Consider the following 21960-nt stretch of genomic DNA (forward strand, 5'->3'; position numbering starts at 1 on the left):
TTGAATTAATGGGTTTTTGTTAAATGTAAGCCAAAATAACCAACGATTTAAACTACTTCAGTCTTATTTAATAAACAAGTTTCATAATTTGAGTTAAATCTCTTGACATTCAAATATTTTGAGATGCGTGATATGTGTATATGTGTGTTTTATTTTTATTTTTTTATTTAACGGATGATACCCTACTTTCTGAGCAAAGAAAATGTTCATGTTCCCAACACAAACAGGCTTTAAATTGGTTACAGTCAATTACTCCAACAAAATTTATTGGTGCTAATAAGAAAGGGTTTATCCAGTCCATTCACCAGACTGCATAGTCAGCCCTGCTGGGTCAGAAACTGGGCCACCTACTCAAGGGGAAAAAAAGAGCAAAGCTGAAATATGTAATTTTTGAGCCTCACCAGACAGAATTGCAAAATGCCCCCAAATCCATCTGTCATTGGTTAAACAAGCAGGTAGGCTATTTGGACACAACATTGGTTGTGTCTGCATAACTGTCTTGAGTCGATCTGGTGTGAGTTTCACAAATGCATTGTTAGCTAACTATGGACACAAGTTCTACTGAACTTACTGGTTTTAGAAAACATACCCCAGGATGCTCTTACATGTACATGCAGAGTGGCTTATTTAGTTTTAGCTTACTTGCTTATTTAGTCGTCTTTCCATATTAAATGTGGTACGATATAGAAAATATATTTAGTGATCTTTCTGAATCTTGCTAATGAAGACACCAAGTGGAGACTGAGTGGAGCTCATTAAACATGTCTAGACTCTGATTAATTTTGAAGTGTTAACATCTTTCTCTAGTTATGGTCCTCAGTTGCGGTCCTGGAGTTCCGCCAACACTTTTGGTAAGCTCCTTTATTTGACAATTTCAGGGCATGAAGTGATGAGCTGATTAGTTGAGTCAGGTATGTTAGATTAAGGAGACATCTAAAGTGTGCAGTGTTGGAACGCCTTGAAGACCAGGATTGAGAACCACTGGTCTAAAGCAAATTAAACAATGCTGTGTAAATATATAAAGAATTACCATTTCTTGTAGGATGAGTAGCCACATACTGTATGGAAATGAGCCATTGGCCATTTGTATTTAGTGTACACCAATGACTTGCAGACTGAACATAAGGAGCCATAAAACAAAATATAGGGAAGGAACGGCTTGGAGGACGTACTACCCTGAATAAATAAACTGTTGTTAACAAGGCTATTATGCTAATTTAAGAATTGAGGACACAATCAATATATGGCAACATTGTGGAATGACTCCTCAAGGACATTAATTATGTCTGCATACACAAAATAGAGTTTGCATGGGGAAAAGCGTGGAGAAGGACAATGGTTTAAGGGCGTAATTTTAAACATTTTCACTAAGCTCATAGGGACACGCAGAAGTTGACTAGTAATGTTAAGGTTTCTTATACAACAAAGCTTTTTGAATCCACGCTTTTTGAAGTCATAGAGAGTTAATAAAATTTTTGAACAAATATTACATTCGAGCAGGAACATCTTAAATTCCTAAATTCAATTTTAAAAGCTTAAATTATTTATTTATAAATTTTTGACAAATATCTAAACATCCTTAACTCAATATGCAACAACTTGAAATGCAAAGTGAATATATCAAGTAAAAATATTTATTAACAAAAAAAAACAGTGACTTTATGATGAAAACAAGTTTTCCTGTAAAAGTTTCTTTTTTTTTTTTTTTAGCAGTAGACATCATAATTTTTGGTCATTAAAGCAATATACAGAAAATTTGTATAAGTAACTTTTAAAAAGTAAACAATTTTTTTTTAGTTTTTTGCCAGTGTTGTAGAAAACACAATATCTGTTTAAATGCAACCCATTAGTGCGCCATTTTAAAGACATTTTCACTAAAACTAAGGCATGTTACATCATTGTTTTTTTCAGCGCTGTCATTAACAAAATATTAAATCAAAACGCAAATTACTCGATTCATAGCACTTACACTTATATGCACGTGTGATGCGCGCCAGAGATAAAGCACTCTGACATTTGAACAGTCAACATTAGGATTCCAGTCATATAAGCGCTTAGAATTGATGGCTGTCTCTGCACTGCTGATTAACCGGCTCATGTGTAACTTCTTGCGGGTTCTTCAGGAGTACTTTGTAAGTAGAGCCGGGTAATTTAGAAGAGTCAGTAGCGCTGACCTTCCGTGTCGTGCCCTGTCAGATGTAGAAATAATTACTTTAGTTAATGAAGACAGGTGAAGACGAGAATCGTGTGCATATGTGTAGAATGAAAATGACATCACAGTGTGCTCCACGAGTGATTTGTTGATGAGAGTTTTGTCAGCGTTGCTGTAATGTATTAGACCACTCATATTTTCAATGAAAAATATGAAATTACTCTTTAAGACTGAAAAAAGAATTTAGGACCAAACTTGAAGAGTTAAAAGTACTGTTTCAAACTCATAACTATTCTATAAAACTATTTAAAGTCCATGCACTATTTATGATTTAATGAGAGAAAGAATGAATAAGTCTTAAGCAATTACCAGTCTTTTAAGACACAGCCTGTTCCTTTGAAAGCAAAGCGCTCTGCATATCTGAATATTAATGGAAGAGTTTCCTGGGAGTAGCAGACATATGCCATAAACGCATATTAAATCCATCATTTTAACCTGCTTTGCTGGGAAGATGAATGATGAGGTGAACTTTTAGAGCAGATGTTTTTCTACCTCTGGGCCAGGCTGACAGGAGAGAAGAACCTAAGGAAATGTTCCAGAAAAGTTGCCCACCCCAGAGCACAGTCGGAACGATGGCAGGGGAGGTCTTCAGGTGCTGCACGCTTGATGAGGAAAGATGTGCCAAATGCGGAGCTCACACAACAGCATGTGCGACTGGATTCAGCTGAGCCTGGTTCACTTTTAACCAAGGATAATGCCTGGAGAACGTTATAGCGTTCTTCTCAATCAATGGCAGTTTCTTGGCTGGCACATTTTTCCCCCCAAAGTGGATTACGTTCAGTGGAAAGCGCGTGCATACGTATTGGGGAGACAGAACTTTTAAGTTCCATAAACTTTTATTTTCAATAGTGTGGGATGTAATGATTGTCGGTTTGATGATAAATCATGATAAAATTCTCCATGGTTAGTGTTACTGTTTCGTATTTTTAATTATCATTTAAACTGTATTCTAGGGACATTTTCACAACTGATATAAACACTGTACTATACAGTTTTAACGGTTTCAGCATGCAGAGTAAATCTGACACAAAGTAATAATATTATTTTATTTGTAAGTAATAATTATTTTTAAAAAACACAATCGTATAATTCAGTTTCACATTATTATAATGTTGCCTAAATTCATAGAACTTAAAATGATTTTAAAACTTTAGAAATAAAACAAAATTATTTTCAGTATCAGTGTTTATGGAAGAAAAATACAAAAACTATATAAAAACATAAATTAATATAAATACAAATTTTCATACATTTTAATTAATTCATCCAATCATTCACTCACTCATTCAGAAGAAAAAAAAAAAAAGCTGTTATTAGAATTATTATTATTATTGTTATGGACATGGATACAATGCTATTTTCAGCATGAGGTTTGTTAACAAAAATCCAACATTAGCTTAACCCTTTATTACTGTTAAAAAAAAAAAATCTCTGTATCTGTGCGTTTGATAGGGCATGACACCTATCTTCTCCAAACAATGCAAATACAATAAGAGCCACTATAATTAAGAAAGTTCAAGCTGATGTGATATTGGCTACCTTCATATTTCCCATTAACATGACACTCTCTCATTACCGATCCAGACAGCTGGTCTAGGATAACGCCTCACATCCCCATCCGAAAGATGTAGTGCAAAAGAGAATATGCTTTATGGGCTGCTACTGGGAAGATATACAGCTCATAACTGATCTTCAAGGTGGTTTCTGGGGCGACTGAAAAGAGCATCAATCAATTCGTAATCTCACGGACAGTGCTTCACGAATGCAAATTAACCGTCACCTTTACGCATGCTTATCCAAGCACCACACTTATTTCAAAGGTCTCGTAAATAATTAAGCATCCAGCTATACATGTCAGAGGTGAAGCAGACTCTTTAAAAAGCTGTCTAAACCAAATATTTCCAAACGGCGAGACGTTGAGGGAAAGTCCACATCTCGAGAGAAAAAAAAAATCTGCAAACAAATACCGCTAGAGCTCAGAATTAATTTCTCGTTTCTAGCTGTTTTTGCAATGACTTTAAAGCAACCGGTGTAAAGGTGATTTTTGGTGGAGTTCAAATCCATTCAAATTCAGGGGGTGTATAATACCTGGAAATCCATTAGCATTCTCTTTCATCTCAAAGGCAGCTGCTTCGCTGGTGTGTGATTCCCAGTAGTGTGAGGTTTGAAAATTTACCACTACGTTACTCAGGCACACAACATTTTTGTTGTTGTTGCTCACATGAGCCATGCGTGCCATAACAAATACTTTCTCTTTAGTTTTCTTATTTTAAAACTCAATTTTCTTACAACGTGCGCTTGTGCTATATCATCCTTTAAAACGCATTATGCCTTTTCACCTCATTGTATGTTCGAGTATTGTTTGGGGCTACTTTATATTTTGAACTCACAGTGGAAACACAAATGGAACGCATTCGTAAAAAACACATCCGTAGTGAAATAAGTTAGACAATTTCACTGACACTGACTGATCAATGAATAAAATTACATATACGGCAGGCCGCCTTTATGCTGCAAACTCCCTCAAGATCTGTGGTGACATAGATAAAATGCCTCTTCGCTTTTGATAGAGTGTCAATTGCTCTGGAGCGAACACCTGTCTCATTATTTTCTAGATGACAAAGCTCTCTTTGTGTTTTATGAAATTGTTCACTAGTTGCGCATCAGCTAAATCAAAGCATCGACGTCTAACACTGTAAGGTCTTACACCGGCTCTAGCGAGACATTTGAAATAGCCGGACTCTTTCGTATAGTGCAAAAGATTTCTTAAAATGCAACAATTAGTGGTTTGTTCTTTCTGTATTGCATTATAGCGTCATGGTAACATTAACAATAAGGTTTATTAGCTAACTGCATTAGTAAACATTAACTAAGAATGAACAATACTTCTAAAGCATTTATTAATCTTAGTAAATGTTAATTTTAGCATTTACGAATACATTACTAAAATCACAAGATTGTTAATATCAGTTAATGCGCTGTGAATTAACATGAACTAACTGTATTTTCATTAAATAACATTAATAGTGTGATAAATGCATTGTTCATTGTTTGTTCATACATTAACTAATGTTCAAACGGCACCTTATTGTAGTCGTACAGTTACAACGACATTATTTTTTAAAATTCTGGGGTGTTTCCTTTAACCTCAGCCAAAAATCTTGACTGTACGTTGTGCCATGTACTGCAATGACGTCTGATTGCTAAAAAAGAGAAATTACTATTATTATACACATTATTAAACGTTATTAGACACTTTGCACGCTGACCAAAGTATTTTGAATGTAACAGGGTTAGCGGTATTTATGCAAATGGTTCAAAAACTGTATAACTTAGTCAAATTAAATGAAAATGACAAAAACATCATTAAAGAGCAAGGCCATACTGTAAACGTCAATACACTGGTGTAGTCGTGCACATTAAAGTACTGTAAATGGCACCATTATGCCAAGATAAAAAGAACCGCCTGAGGCCCTCACAAGGAAAACGCGTTTGAAGCTTATGAGTCTGGTAAGGGATTGAAAACCATTTTCAAGATATGAATTTACAATTCATCTTTTCACTGTAGGTAATTAATTTACAAATAAAGTAAGTTTAGATAGTTAGTCTAACGATAGATAGATAGATAGATAGATAGATAGATAGATAGATAGATAGATAGATAGATAGATAGAATGGCGAATGGCGATACAGTTTAAGAATCAATCAGTGACATTCCACATTTGCTTGACCACTAATTAGACATTTTCTGATAAAAACAGCAACCTAAGAATGACTCATTTGTGCTTCTGCAACCACAAAAACATTCGCAACGTAGTCATGCCGGTGAGTGATCTAAAAACGTCTGATTGGGATGATTTTACACCTATAAAACCGTTTTTACGTTCCATCGCACGGCGTTCCCTGTCACATCCAAACGACTGCTCATTTGCACTCTTGTACGACATGAGTGAGGTTTAAGTGTGGTTCATACTCAACAAATCATTCCTTTTAACGCCATGGCCATGTGGGTTGCCTCGCCCGCACAGCAGGTTATTTGCCAGCCATTTTCAAATAGTCAATAAAACACTCAGCTGCAGTTATATGAAGATGGCTATGCTATAGGCAACAGCGTGCATTTCAATGAAAGGATTCCTATTCCAAACACTCCGAGCTGAGGAAGCACATGGGGAATGGTATTTGAGGTGAGACCAGGGGACTGTGTGAACGCACTGTCTAAATATTTAAGCCGAATTTGTCAAATGCATCTGCTTGTCCTACCGTGCATAGGTCAGAAGGATTGTTGCAGCGGAATAATGCATTCAGCGTGCTTGTTTAGGCTGCCTTACGTACTGTATCATTGCATTCAAATGGTTTAGGCTTTCTTTTTGAACGCTTCCTGAAACAGTTGGGTGCGTGGTGAATGAATGGCTGTATTTATTAGCAGATGGGAGGTCTTTATCAGTCATTTCAAATGAAGTTAATTAGGTAGGATCAGAGAAATTCTATCTTTGATTTTGTTTTTTATCATAAAGAGGATGATTAAAGACTTGAAAACCACTGTTATGCTAATTGGATAAAAAGGTTACACCTGATTTTTACTTCTTTTTAATTATTTTTTGCAACCAGTAGATAGAACTAGCATTGGATATTAATATTGCTATTTTTACACAATTATTGGCCTCTTCATTAGAACATTTGCTGGAGAGCAGCTTGTACTGCCTCATGTTAACAAATGATGATTGCTTTGGGTTTTGGTGAATGCGTGTATTTTGGTGAAAATAAGTCATCGCTTTAGATTGTAAACTGAAAAGTGTGTCCACCGCTTTGGATGTGACTTGAACCACAGCGCCGAGTTCCTTTCCTTGAGCTGGAGTCATCTTGAGAGTGTGTGAAATGACTGTCATGACCTCAGCGTTTAGTGAAGACGGACGTTTACTCAGAGACCAGAGAGATCTGTGACTCATAACGCTCCAGCTGTCAATCACCTCCTCGCTAAAAACACTATGAAATCAAATTAAAAGATTTTCAAATGAAAAAAAATGCGATGGATAGATAAACAAACTAATGGGTGGATGGATGAACAAACTGAGGATTGATAGAAGCCTGAACCAAACTGATGGATGGACTGTGAGCAGATTTCTGAAATAGAAACTAGGGACATTTCCTATAATTAGTCTCATTTTTGTATTTAGCTTGATTTGTTTTGTTATTCTTGTGGGTTCCCTATACTATTACTATAATTGTTAATTATCATTGTTTGGTTTCATTGTTATGATGACTTCCCAAGCAAAAAAACATTTTAAAAATAAAATAAATACAAGAACATTTAATTGTAAATGTAATATTTAAATTTTCACAAACTTGAAAACAGCAAGTACTGCACAACTTGTTTAAACTCTCAAATGTCATTTTATGTGAATGAATTGAAATGACTCTTTTACCGTCTAAATATCCTTAATGTTTTGCATTTTGTTATTTTGCATTTATAGGCACATTTTGGTTTATGTAAATGTAATTGCAGTGAAATTGTTTAGTATTTTTTTTATGAATATTACTCATGTTGGAGTGTACTTTCAGGTGTGTATGTGGAAATGAAAGCAATCTGTGGTATTTTGAAGATTTTAAAATTGTGTGCAAAAATATTTCTAGTTTTAAAATTATAACGTAAATAACTGACTGACCGAGTGCCGAGTTCCAGCTTCTTGGCTGACTTCTGACTCGACGTACGACATATGATATAAGTTTGCATCATAAGACGAGTCATAGGTCGGCCAACTAGCCAGAACTCCAAAAAATTACATAAGTCAGTTATTTAGAATTTTAAAAGTAGAAAAATTTTTGTTCATCGCTCCATCGCTCTTCTTTAGAGGACATGTGATAACCCCAAGGCTTATTGATTATTTTTACGACGCAGTACTTGCAGATATATCAGATTTACTGAGCTTCGAAATAATTGGCCGCTATCCACCAGCATTACCAAGCTCGGAAGAACCAGGATCATTTTTTTTAAAAACTGTGTTTGGCTGAAAGAAGAAACTCATGTTCACCTAGGATGGCTTCGGAGTAAAATGTGGGGTCATTTTTATTTTTGGGTGAGCTATTCCTTTAACATGTTTACCTAGTGTTTAATAATGGTGTCTTGCACAATTAAAACGGGCAATGGGCTGTTTTCAATGTACAGTAAAACTGGGACATATCCAGGAACAGGAACACCAAAAAACCCAACTTTTGGGTGTCTGCTTACCCTAAGATAGATAGATGGCTATACAGTCAAACAGATAAAAAGAAGTTCTTGGAAGTGTTCGTTATTCGTGCTCATTGAGGGGTGATTTTGCTCATTTGGCCGGAGCACCTGTTTTGAGCTTTAATACTGTAGGTCCAGAGCTGAGCCACAGCAGCTGATCAAATAGTTCACAGAAGTGCTGTTGCAGCACAATCTGCAGGCAGCAATGCACACACGCAATAAATCACATCGTCCATCTAGCGGTTTTACGACAACATCGTCCCAGCGGCAGTCCACCGCAGCGGCGATGCTTCTCATCTTCCCTTCTCTGCTCTTTCCCTTGAATAAGTATCACCTCCATCACCCTCTCTCCCCAGCAGCGATCCGCATTAGCTTACAAAAGTGTCACTAATCACTATTAATATGAGGCAGAGGTGGAGTAACATCGGGCAGGAATTAATTAGGCAGAGTTTATGCAGCCGAACCGTGGGTTTGAGGCCTCAATCAGTCGTGTTTGTCAGCCTGTGGTGGGCTGGTGTGTTAAAAGCTACCTTCCTCCGTCTGACTCAAAGCCAGAGACGATGAACCCAACCAGAGCCTGACCAGACCCGATACCCTTCTATGATTGTTCACCCTAAAAAATGTCGATTCTGTCATCATTTACTTACTCTCATGTCGATCAAAACATGCACGAATTACTTGAGGAACATAAAATAACAATGTCTATTTTTACCCATCATTGTGGACGGTTGTTAGGGACCCCATCAAGTTATATTGCATGGAAAAAGCGCAACACAACGTTGCAATATCCTTCAAATACATTACTTGTGCTTGGTAAACATTCAATTTCAAAACCATAGGAGCTACTAGAGACCAGGGTCTTTCGTTTGCTGAATTCGAAATTGGATTTTTAATTACACTCTCATTTATATTCAGTGTCATCAAGTTATTCAGAATGCTGATTGAGACTATTAATACTGCAATTATATAATTGAACATGAACATTCTGATGCATACAATATGAAACTAGGAAATAGTTCATTCAAGCAAACAGTTTGCATTCGTTTGAACTGTAAAAAATGTTTAAATGTTACAAATGCCAAACCAACATGTTAATTCGCTATATAAGAGTATTACAGAGGAAGGTTTTCTAAAAATGATAATAATAACAATAATAAAAGGTAATAACAAAAATTGCAAAAGCATAAAATTAAAGTGTTATCTTATTTACATTAAGCAGTAACTGGCTGCCTGTATTTGATCAAAATACAGCGAAAACCATAATATTGTGTATCATTTTATAACTCAAGCATTGGTTTTACTTTATTTTGAGGGTCCTTTATGAACATAAGCAGCTTTGCACCTACATTTCAACTAACTTTCATTAGAGTGTTAGTAGAGTATTTGTAGACTGGAAGGGTTAGGATTAGAGTAAGCTGACGTTCTGTCTTTTGGTAAATCATCACAATAAAGAGTTAGCAGATAATAATCACAGTCTACTTATACTCTAATGAAAGTTGGCATGTACGTGCAAAGTTACTTTTGTCAACAGAATGTTCATAAGGAACCATCCAAATAAAGCGTTATTGAAACATTTCTAATGTATATATTTTATGTAATGGTACAGTTTCGGCAGCGGTTTTTGGAGTCATCCTTCAGAAATCATTCTAATAAGCTGACTTGGTGCTCGAGAAACATATCTTATTATTCGATGGCAGACGTTCAAAAGCTGCCACGTATTCGCACGTATTAGAAATTTCCCATTGCATTATACTAAATATTTCAGAAGCATCGCAAAGGCATGTCTCAGCGGAAAGACAAACCAAGTGATTGAATGTCCCATCCTCATTACTGTACTTATTATGGTTGTGGATGAGAAAGGGAAAAAAACCCTCAGACTTACGTGGAAAAGATAGCTTTTATCGCTTGTCGCCTCCATCAGGTCGTGTCTGGTTAGGGACGCAGTGTTAGTTGACATGCAGAAAGTTGCTTCACTAATTAAGTGTCTGAGCTTGTGAATTATAAATGGTCTTCTCTGTCTCTTGCTGTGTCTCTACTCAAGGTCTAATTCCCTTAGTTATCCGTGGCTGTGCCTCAGTGCTTTCCAGCCTCTGGTGAACTCATTCTTACAGGCCATGATTACTTTGCTGGCCTTGAAGGAGAGTAGACATGGGTTGCTATCGCTCCCTCTCCTTCTTTTGACTGATAATTGACTAATTGAAGTAATTCAAGCTGTCCAGCGGTGCGTCTCTCATTCAATGATGTAACTCACTAATTAAATGCAATGGTACATTGCATCATTGCATAAATCAATCAAAAACCGTAGCAGCATTGCCATAGCTCCTTCATTTGAGCCTTGTTTCGGTTCGACGATACAGGACTATCATTATTGACATCGCATGCAGGTGGTGGAGTAATAACTTATGCTAAATAACTTATTTGATATCAGTTATTGTCAGAATTCTATTTTATGTAATGCAGTAAATAATCACAGTAGACTGCAGGTCAGTAGGCTTGATGTCAGTGGCAAAAAATAGTTAAGTACAAGTTTTTTAGACATTTTTCTTTTACTAACACACATTCTCCTTATATTTTACTAAGGCAGCTTTACCGAGCATTGCATTAGGCCGATGATGTGGCTTCCCCTTCCCCTGCCATTGAATAAAAGACTTAGTTAATGAGTATGAAAACACTTCAAAAGCAATAATTAGGCACATTGCAAACAATAAATTAAGTACCTCACCCCACCGCAGACTGCTCTCTCAAATCAATGCTTATTTCAATAAGTTGTGCTATGGAACCTCCAGTGATAACTATAGATTGGAGCAGACTGAGTAATGAATTAGCGCTCAATAGCTGGCACGTTTCAATGAGCTCACTGCTGCACTGTTGGCTAATCTTGCCACTGTAATTATGGGATACACTTGAATGCAAAACGCAGCCCGGCTACCATCACCTCTAAGCCTGGGTCAAGTCTTTACGTTAAACGAGGTTAGCGGACTAGCTGTTTACGATCAAAAGATTAAATAAACAAGATCGCAATAAATTAAAATAGATTTTCCTACTTTTTTAATGGCAAAAAGGTCATAAAAATCAATACTGCTTCTCTGACAGATAGCAAAACATTTCCAGTTACTACACATTTGAATAATAATGATAATAATGCACATGTATCAGTGAATGGTAATTATGTTTTTCATTACATCCCCAAAAGACAAAAACAACATTAAACTTATTATTTAATTTTAATTAGGTATGGAGGACAGGATAACATTTCCACCATGAGTTCATTACTGGTTTTTGCTAAGCATCACTAACTATTGCCCGTACGGTCGGAGATATGAACGCAATTTCTGCTAAAGGCATGAATTATATAATCATACGGCTTGCTGTGCACATGTGTTCTTTTCAAAGAAAGTATATATTAATATACTAAAAAACTAAATTCTCAATAATATAATAAATGCAGAATTCCCATATGCTTGCATTAAAGCAGGAACCTTAGTTACATGTAGAGACCAGAATATCATAAAAACTTAAAAGTTGGGTTTTCAACCTAGCAACCGCTCAAAACACCCTAGCAACTGCATAGCAAAAACGCTAAAAACCACTCAGAATACATTAGGAACTGTGCAGCACTGCACCACTTACATTTTCTTTAAAAGTCTAGATATGTTTTTGTTGGGATAAAAACCAGGTGAGAGCCTTCGATCTCTAATAGCTTAAAAACGTATTTCTTGAAAACCTAAGAAATGCAAATCAACGTTTCTCACAAACAGCATGTGAAATCTTAGTGATTGGTGGTTATAATGTAGAAGCGCCCAAGTCAATGTACCTGTGTACATCCATGGCATTTTTCTTGTGTACTTCTCCGCATTAGAGAAGTATTAGAACAAGCCGCACAAGATGAACTTTAGTCTGTAGTAGAAACAACAAACTCTTCCGCTGGCCGCCGCTACATGTTTACCCTGTAAGCAGTGAAAGCATTCTGAAGCTTCCAGTGAATGAATGCAACCAGAAACTATGACACAGCATCACGGTGAATATGCAACTCTTGCCTCCAGGTAAAACTAAGAACGAAACCGACTGTGTGTCTTTCCAGGGAGAGTAAAGCAGAAAGCGCTCGGGTTTACAACCGCAATCATTTAGCAGATGTTGGGAAAGTCATGGGAGACTCGGATTTCCTTGAGCAGGTGTTCTTTAGTGCTTGTTTTAAAAGTTTTGGAAAAGTTTTGGAGAGCACTTGGGGCCACTTCATCCTCGTCACAGCGGGTGATGTTTGTTCTTGGTCTTATTTTCAGAAAAACTGTCTAGACATAACAAGTGAGCGCGGTGCCATAGCAAAGGCACTCTTTCCTCTATCCACTCCTGTTATGCTGATTTACTGAGATGCTTTCACTTTCCTCAGATAGCATAAACGCGTTCTTCTTCAGCTCAGCTAAAATTCAAGTTCAGGTTTTGCGATATATCTCAATATATGCACGGTCATGTGCAATGTTTACTGGCAGTAAATCTGCCTGAACATAATCAAATAACCATCTACAGCTCTTTATCTGTGTTTTTATGTACATCATGCTCAATAGATGGCATACACTCGCAACCATTTTCTTATTAAACTGCCATATCCGATAAGCAAAATCAGCATATGTTGAAAAACCAAGTCCCAAATGTACAATGCATATGAATGTATTACAATAGGGACCTCTAGTGGTTAACTGCTGCTACAGTGTGCCAGCAGAGAACAAGAAACAAATGTTAAAAGTTATTGTTTATCAAAGCATAGAAAGTACATTTCATAGTTAAAGCATATAAGCAAAACACATGTTTAATTTATCCAAAATACAAAAAGAATAGACATGCCCACGGATAAAATGTTTCTTCTTACTGAAAAATAAGTGCTGTGCACGATTCCCCAAAAGTATTATGTTTCACTCCTTTCGACCACTTTTTGAAAATATCTTTTATTGCATTTACAAAAAACTGTTTATCGCATATTAAAAATTTTAGAACATTAATGTAAACTAGAATATATAGAGCTATACACTTTTTCCTCCCGTCCAACTTCAATGACTTTTTCAGACTTTAAAAAAAAAACACTATTCCTTGATATTTCCAGGTTTTTATGAATCTCTGTAGTACTGAAAGTATTGACTGGGGAAATAACACACAGCATGAAAAAATGAACTCAATAAATTGATCTATACCTTAATGCAAATACTTCTTTCACACACGCTGTAGAAAATCCACTACAATCACCAACAATTTGCTTTTCCAGAACAGGCAAATATCATGGGTGAGCCAGGGGTCCTGTCTTAAACGGCGCCTACATACCTCCACGTTCAGGAAATAAATGGGTGTCCCATAAGTGACAGACTTATATACCTTTCAACTTTCGAATGTTGCAAATACTGCATTACAAAATGTTGGAACTTTTGCGAAATTTGCTACGATTTCTAGCTAAAATTAATACAGCAAAACCCCAAACATGAATTAAAATTAGACAGGAAGGTTATTAATTGAAACGGCTCTTGGACCGTACCATGTTACGACCTTAGAACAATTTAGCCAAAAGACATACTGCTTCACAGAATCCAAATGTTTTTCTGACATAGTAAACTTGCTCTGCATCTCACCTGGTAGAGCATTCAGTCCGGTGTTCAAACGTAGGTCGTGATAAAAGAGCTGAAAGACTTGTAAAAGCAAGCTAAAAACATGAGTGCATCTGCGAATCTTTTATCTCAAGTTTGTTAACACTGTTGGTTACAGAGCGTTAAGCTTCGCAGTACATTCGCAGTAATCTGTTTTAGAAGATGAATGTCTTTTCAGTGCCATTCATTTCCCCTTAAAACTGTTAAATATAAATTACACTGAAAAAAATTAAATAATCAGGATTTATTAAAGTAATAATATCACTGAATCAACCTAAATACATTGCAATATACAACCAAAACGTTATATAGTAACTACTTTTTTTTAACTGTACCAGAAATATGAATAGTATTATTTACGATGCATTTCATATAGGCTCCTATACCTAGATAAATATATTCCACTGTTTCTGCGGACAAACAAGGGCCTTGCTGGTGCATGTGTCACATACCCTCTGTATTAATCCTACTTCTCCTTTGTGAAGTTCTCTGCTCCAGTATAGTGTCATGACACGTTTCCCACAGAACGATTCGTCAAACTCTTCTCGAGACTCAGGCGAATGGACAAAGTGACACTCCACACTCCTGTCCACAACATACCCTGAATCCTCAAAGGCCTCGGAGATAATGCAGGTTTCCCTTCACACCTCTGCATTCCTACCATTGTCACAGCTTGTCACAAAGATAATAATACCATGATGTGTGTCCTGCCTCTGGGACAAAACCGATGGTGATGTCCTCACATATACCTCATTACACTGTGAGGAACAGCGTCCAAGGCTGCCATCAACAACTGAATGCAATGAGGCACGAACGGTACTGTAGATCTCAGGATTTAGGTAGAAGGAGTCTTGGATTTGGTTTGAAGCTCGCAAAGACTTTGCGGATGCGAGCAACTGTAAAGCCTACAAAACAACTACATTCAGTTTGTCACTCACCGACGATCTTAATACCTACGGCGCATCTTCAAAACTCGTCGTACAGTCGGTTGAACAGCAGTGTCTGACAGCGGTGGATCTTTTTAATTGCTTTCACACAAGCATATCTATCAAAACACACGCCATTTGTTTCTTGTTCAAACCCAGTCATCAACGAAAAAATCCAGCATCTCAAAACTATCTTTTGTGTTCAAAATTAATAAGGCGATGAGCTTTAATTTCTTCAAAAATATAAAATATCAAAACATAAATAATACTCCCCTGGGGAAAAATGTTTAACTGCACTGAATGTGAACTTGTCGCGTGATTCAAATCCTAAAAGTATAAAATTGTTGTACTTACACCATTATGAGTTCCTTAACGTACTTAAGTACTTTTAAAAAGTTGATTCTGTATTGCATGATCTATTTTATTATTTTTAATATTGTACAGTAATAATATATTGAATAATATTTTGTTTGAGCATTAAAGAAATTACATAAAGTGTATTTTAGCTTACTAAAAATGCTTGTTAGTTTATTTGAAAGTACACTTTAATTATATTTTTTAGATAATCTGCGTGATTAGAATATTATGACTGCATGCATTTTGCCACTAGGCAGAAAGCAAGCAATGAGCGTTAATTCTGTACATGGCTGGACAGTAGGAAGCGGTAAGAAGCCACTGTTCTCTAGGAAGAATAGGTTTTGTGACTCGAGTCAGAAGACAACTTTACTAATGTTTTGTAAATGTCCTTAAAAATAATTGCAAACGCAATCTAATCATCAGAAGTATAATCAATTGAGGCTGCTTTGCTGTCTCCGGACCAGAACAGTTATCATCAGTAATGGAATACCAATATATGCTCAGTGTGACACACACACAAAAAAAAAAAACATATTCACAGTAACACAAACACTAATAAAATGAATGAAATAAACATGTTTAACAACCCTATAAAAGAAATATCGCTTTATCCTAAAAACAAATATTTGTGCTGCGTTAAAATGTTTATTGAACTCAAATAGCCAATATTTATTTATGTATTCACTCTGTATATGTATGTATGATGGATGCGTGTATTTATGTATTTATTTATTTATTTATTACAGAGATGTATCTAATCTCTTTATTGATTGCACTGTGAAGAAAACGAATATCTGATCCCAATGTAGGCCAAATGTAAGCACGGAATATGAACAGAACTTAAAAAGAAAATGTACTACTGTACACTACTATACTCATAACTATCATGGCTGGAAGTATTTAACATGACTTGATTTTTTTGACTTCAGATCCAAGGAGTCAGACCGGTTCCAGAATGAAATCACTGAGGCTGCTTTATAAAGTAGAACGGGCATATATATATATATATATATATATATATATATATATATATATATATATATATATATATATATATATATATATCCCCTTCATCTTAATTTTGATCGAATTTTGATTTTGGTCGAGTTTGAGGTTTTCAGAGTTAAGTTAATAAACTCTCTTCTAGCGATCCCAATGCTCCAAATTAAACATCTAAAATGATTGCTGCTCCTATAGTTATGTCAAATTCTCCACGACATGAGTCTATCGCAAAAACCTAATGCACCACCGAACCGACCCCCGAATAAGGACAAACCCAGTATTGCATTTCTTAGGTGTTTACTGCAAGCATAAAATGGGACAGCTTCACAACGAATGTCTTTGTTCTTGTTTCACAATCTCTCTTCAGAATGTTTCAGAAAGACTCTTATCATAAGTTTTGTTTTCTTCACAGTGTCTTAAATTTTTCACTTAATAAAATGCATGACCCCAAAGCCCTATTTGTGTATAGAATATAAAACAAGATTTATGAATACTGAAAATGAATAAAACAATAATAAAGAAAAACGAACACAACAACTCGTACTTGCAAGTATGAAATGGGACAAATGTCTTTGTTCTTGTTTCATAATCTGTAAATACATCATTTAGTTAGTACACTGTCCCATCTTCTAATATGCAGACAAATTACAATACTAAAGTCAAAATTTCAATTTCTTTACTTTACCTGTGTAGTCACAAAATACACTACCCAAAATGCACAGTGAATTACTGGCGCGCATTTCACTCTTTGCAGTGATAAATTAACCACTAACATTACCACAATAGAATTAAATATAACACAAATTAACATTGACAAGCCTTTTCATTCTAATGGAAATAAGCATAGGATATGTTCATATATAAAGAATATATATATATATACACTAAACATGTTCCGTTAAAGGAGCACTCCACTTTTTTTTGGAAATAGGCTCATTCCCCAAATCCCCCAGAGTTAATAAGTTGACTTTTACCGTATTTTGTTCAGCTGATCTCAAGGTCTGGTGATAGCGCTTTTAGCATAGCTTAGCATAGATCATTGAATCCAATTAGACCAGTAGCATCGCGTTCAAAAATGTTGCGATTTTCTAGGCTGATACGAAGAGGATTATTTCTGACTAGGAACCTTCCTTCACACACCCGGATCACACACACACACACACACACACACACACACATATGGCTCCCTTTCAAATCACCAAAAGGCTTTAATTCACCTTAGTTCATTGCAATCTTACAAACTCAATTGAAGTTCTCTACGGTGCACAGTGAATCTCTTATTTGCATCGCGTCTACGTTTAATGAGATTATTCGCACCCGAACGAAAACTCTGCCAATTTAGGAGGTAAGTGGATTCCGAATGCCTCGGATTTGCTGTTTAAGTAATCAACAAATACATTTGTAATTAAATACAATTCAACACGGCGAGAAACCTCTCCAGAGAGCAAACCATAGCTCGCTGGATAGTTTGCCAAATCTGCAATAAAATGCCATTAGTTTTAACTGATGGTGCTTTTGGTGTGTTTGAGGGTGCTTAGAAAGCGCCACCCCTTTAGAACCGGGCCTGCAAGGAGTCACGATTACCTGCAAACTGTTGCTCCCAACAGTCATTATCATAACACTGGCAGAGAAAATGTCACAAGCGCACACACTTATCAGTTTGATCCAAATGAAACATGACAGATTTTCTCTCAGTATCAGACGGCGCACGCTTCACTAACTCTCCTTCAATCGGTGACCTTTCAGAGCACATGCCAAGCAAAGAGTAGCATGTATCCAAATTAATAAGCAATCCTGGTGATTCCGCAGCATTTAAATGAATTAAATGATATCGGTTTTATTGATGCTAAATCTGTTTCTGGGAAGCAGCTCTAGTACTAAATGTGTGTCGGTTGACACCTTTGGCGCTTTTGTGACGAGCATTAATGGTACTAGAACAGAAAGGGTAGTCAGCGCAGGAAAGATCAAGATCAATAAACACGTACCTCATTCTGCACCGCAGCGCTCATAACAGAAATTCAGCTTTAACCAGAACTGTGATCGTCGGTGTGCTGCATCAATCAATAAAATGAGAATTGTTCCACATTTATAGCCATGTCTAACAAAAGTGGGATCCAATAAAAGTTTGCTTCAATCACTCAGCATCATCAAACCAAATATACAGTCAAATAGTTATGGGAATGCTAAGGAAACAGACTGAATTCCCAAAGCGCTGTGCTACTATTGGGATCCCCAACAGGGAATTTAAAGAGCCTGGGGACAAACTGTGTGCATACTGTAAATCCCCTTAATACAACACCCCATTTATCTATGTGCTATCAAACTTCAGAGGGAAAAACTCATAGGCATAGTTACAAAATTAAGTTATGTACTGTACTGCTTTACACAGCTGTTTACTGCACAGATTCTCACTATATTAGAAGACTTTCCTTACATTTCGATTCTATTTATCACAGATTATGGTAGTACTGAATTACGGTAGGAACGGTAGTGCTGAATTAAATTACATGCCGTGGGCCCATTATTTACGGTTTATGTTAAAACCGTTCCATTTACACATCCACATAAATCTCTCAGGAAAAATATTGCTATAAATCCCATCTTAAATGCCTGCGCAAATGTGCAAATCCAATGGAGAACACGTGACTGAACCCAAGGGATGTGCGGCATTTTGTTTTTCATCAGCTGATTTCAAAATCGAAGGCCGCAACAGCTGCTACATCGGTACTTGTGAAAGAATTGGTGAAAATGTGGGTTGAAAATGTGAAGATGCCAAAGACTGAGGAGTTACCTTTTGCGTTGATTTGTGATTGCTGAAGGTGCTGTAGATGCTCGTCTCCAGCTGAGACGAAACACTCTCCCTCATTTATTTTTTGCCAGTTTAAAAACGGTAAAAACTGGTTTCAGCAACCAGATGCATTTACACTTGTCCAGCTGCGCCTGGAATCCACCTGAACCCGCTTCCTCGAGTGGTTTATGTCGTCAGACCGATATACACCTCAAATGCTTTTTCGGAGAGCATTTTAATCTGATCTGTTCATGATCTGCAAGCTATCAGATCAAAGAAAATGCACGACGGGACCAAGTATTCTGTAAATAGCATCTAATCATTGTTGTATTTTGAGTTTGTTGAACTTTGACCTGCTAACCTACATACAGTAGCTAAAAGATGTTTCAGAAATAGAGAAACCGAAAACCATACTGTAATACTGTATAGTTTAACACTTTTCTAATGTAGTTATTTATTATGTTTTACTATTATTATTGTTATTATTATTATTTATTTATTTATTTTCCATATCCTCATCCTCCATAGACAGGTCAGGTAACCGAATATCAGTCAAACAATATATAAATATATATATATATATATATATATATATATATATATATATATATATATATATATATATATATATATATATGATCAAAATGACAGACAAGTCAGACAGCGTCTCTGATTGGTTAATAAGTCGCGCCCCGACTGTTTATTACATATTCTCCCTACACCTATTTTAGTGATGTCTGGAAAAAAAAATACTTCCAGCCTTGTAAGTTCAAACCCAACAAGACACCCTGCCAGCATACAGCTTCAATCATTTCTCCATTGCGAAACGTCACTTGCGGAACAACAGCTCTTGTATCTTGCCTTTTGTTAATTTTTTCCTTACTCAAGCGTTTTTTTTGCACAGCTCAACCCAAGACTTACTTTCCCCCCTTTCGAACATCTTCTGTAAGTGTTTGTCGCTCCTGCGGTCTGATTCATTCTCGATCACTGGAACAGCAAGAGGAAATAAATCATAAACAGACACCCCAGCGCCGCGTCTGCACCGCAACGCGACGCGTCAAAATCAGAACGCGCGAATTTTCGCTCGTACGTTAGAAAAACTTTTTTTTTTTTTTTAAATCTCGTGGCTTTAAGTTCGGATAGTTTTGTTGTACTCAGCTGTTACGCGTACAGTGTCACTGTACGGAACGCGTCGGGTACAGTGCAGACGGTGTGCAAAACTATAGCGTATTACAATAATATCGACTTTACCTATTCAGCCTTCTGTGAATGTCTTTGGAAGTCTTGGGGAGTTCGGTTGAAAACGCTCGTCTTAATATTCCCACTGATGAACACTGATGTCTTGAGAAAGTGCCCCAAGTTTGTTTCCGCGAGGCGCAAAGACGGTGCCTGAAATTGTTGAGCGGGTCGTGATGTCCTTATTGTTAAGTCCGAAAAACAATCGAGTTATTAGACGTCAAAAGTACAGTCAGGGCACCGTGCGGTCGTAAATGCAGATGAGGAGAGATGGAGCAGAAGGTATTGCTGCACATGGCACGTAGAGAGTGCTGGAGTTACTCGCTCTCCTCGTGCTCTTCAGAGAGGAAACGACCAATTGCTACTGCATTATCCCGCATATGCGAGTAATATGCACGTGTAAATAACATGCACATCCTTTCAAAATACTAAATCAATGCAATCGATAATACCTGTTTATCCTACTGATGAACAGTTCAGAGTTGCCCTATGTTCTGGCTTACAAGAAAATGGAATCTGCTTGAAATTTGGATCTGTTTTTCCCAATAAGTGAGACATATGAAAATAAAAGATGATGTTATTGGGGAATTAGATGGATTTTATTTTTTATATTTATTTTTTATTGAACAACTAAGACATAGACAATACCATATCTGTGTGTACGTGTTTGTTTGATTGAATTGTGAAGTAAATAGTTAAGTAATATGCGTGACTGACAATTATTTATTTCGTTAAATTATGCGGACGGTCTAATGACATCTTGGAGCTCATAATATGATCAGATGGTAGACGTTTAATTGGAATTAAATATGGGGTGATCTTAAGTTTGTCTTTGTTTTATTCTTCAGACTGTCAGAAATATAAATAAATAAAATTCAGGAGAGGTTGACATTACATAAAGTATTACGTAATATAAATTTTGACATTTAGTTTGTATATAAAGTTGCCAAATTTGTTGGTATTAGTTATTCAGAAATAATAAAATAATTTATTTATTTTATTTTTTTACATGTATTACATTTATAGGTCATATACATATACATATACAGTTCATTACAAGTTTATTACAAGTTAGCTATTTTGTAATATTTATGTTTATACTAACTTGAAATGCAAGCATATAAATAAATACATATAAATAAATAAAGCATAGGCCAATTTTAATTAAGCTGATACTACTTTTTAAAATAAACCACTTATATTTAACACATTTTTTACAATCAAATAAATGTAATATTTTTTACTTTGTTTTTTGTCTATTTTTTTTCAGTAATGGTTATAGATTTACACCACATCGGTTTTCAATACAACATCGGTACGTTCCCTCAGCAGAATTTTTAATAGCTGCTATTCAGAGATATCGTGAATTATTTTATTAGAAACCTATTTAAAGAGTAGTTTGCAATGGGCTGAAACTGTACTCACTCTAACGTTAATTACGGAAGTAAAAGAGGTTGGAAACAACGAGAAAGTTATTTGACAATATATCTGACCCATCTAGCTAAGCAACTTCAAAAGTTCAAAAGGAATAGCATAAGACCAGCTTCGAAAAATGTATCCTTTGTACTTTGGCATTGCGATTCTCA

The 21960-nt window shown here is 36.1% G+C and overlaps 1 protein-coding gene across 1 annotated transcript in view; it reads right to left on the reverse strand.

The window, feature by feature from the left end:
* Positions 1 to 20674, reverse strand: part of dpp6a (dipeptidyl-peptidase 6a) — a 343738-nt gene extending 323064 nt beyond the window's left edge. The window contains exons 1-2 of the mRNA XM_043226511.1: positions 20390 to 20674; positions 20060 to 20125 (exon numbers count right to left, since the gene is read on the reverse strand). Coding sequence (XP_043082446.1) covers positions 20060 to 20116 — 57 coding nt within the window. The 5' untranslated portion in view covers positions 20117 to 20125; positions 20390 to 20674. The remainder of the gene's footprint in view (positions 1 to 20059; positions 20126 to 20389) is intronic.
* Positions 20675 to 21960: the final 1286 nt, after the last annotated feature.

The sequence above is a fragment of the Puntigrus tetrazona genome, chromosome 24, assembly GCF_018831695.1.
Source record: "Puntigrus tetrazona isolate hp1 chromosome 24, ASM1883169v1, whole genome shotgun sequence".
Taxonomy (NCBI): Eukaryota; Metazoa; Chordata; class Actinopteri; order Cypriniformes; family Cyprinidae; genus Puntigrus; species Puntigrus tetrazona.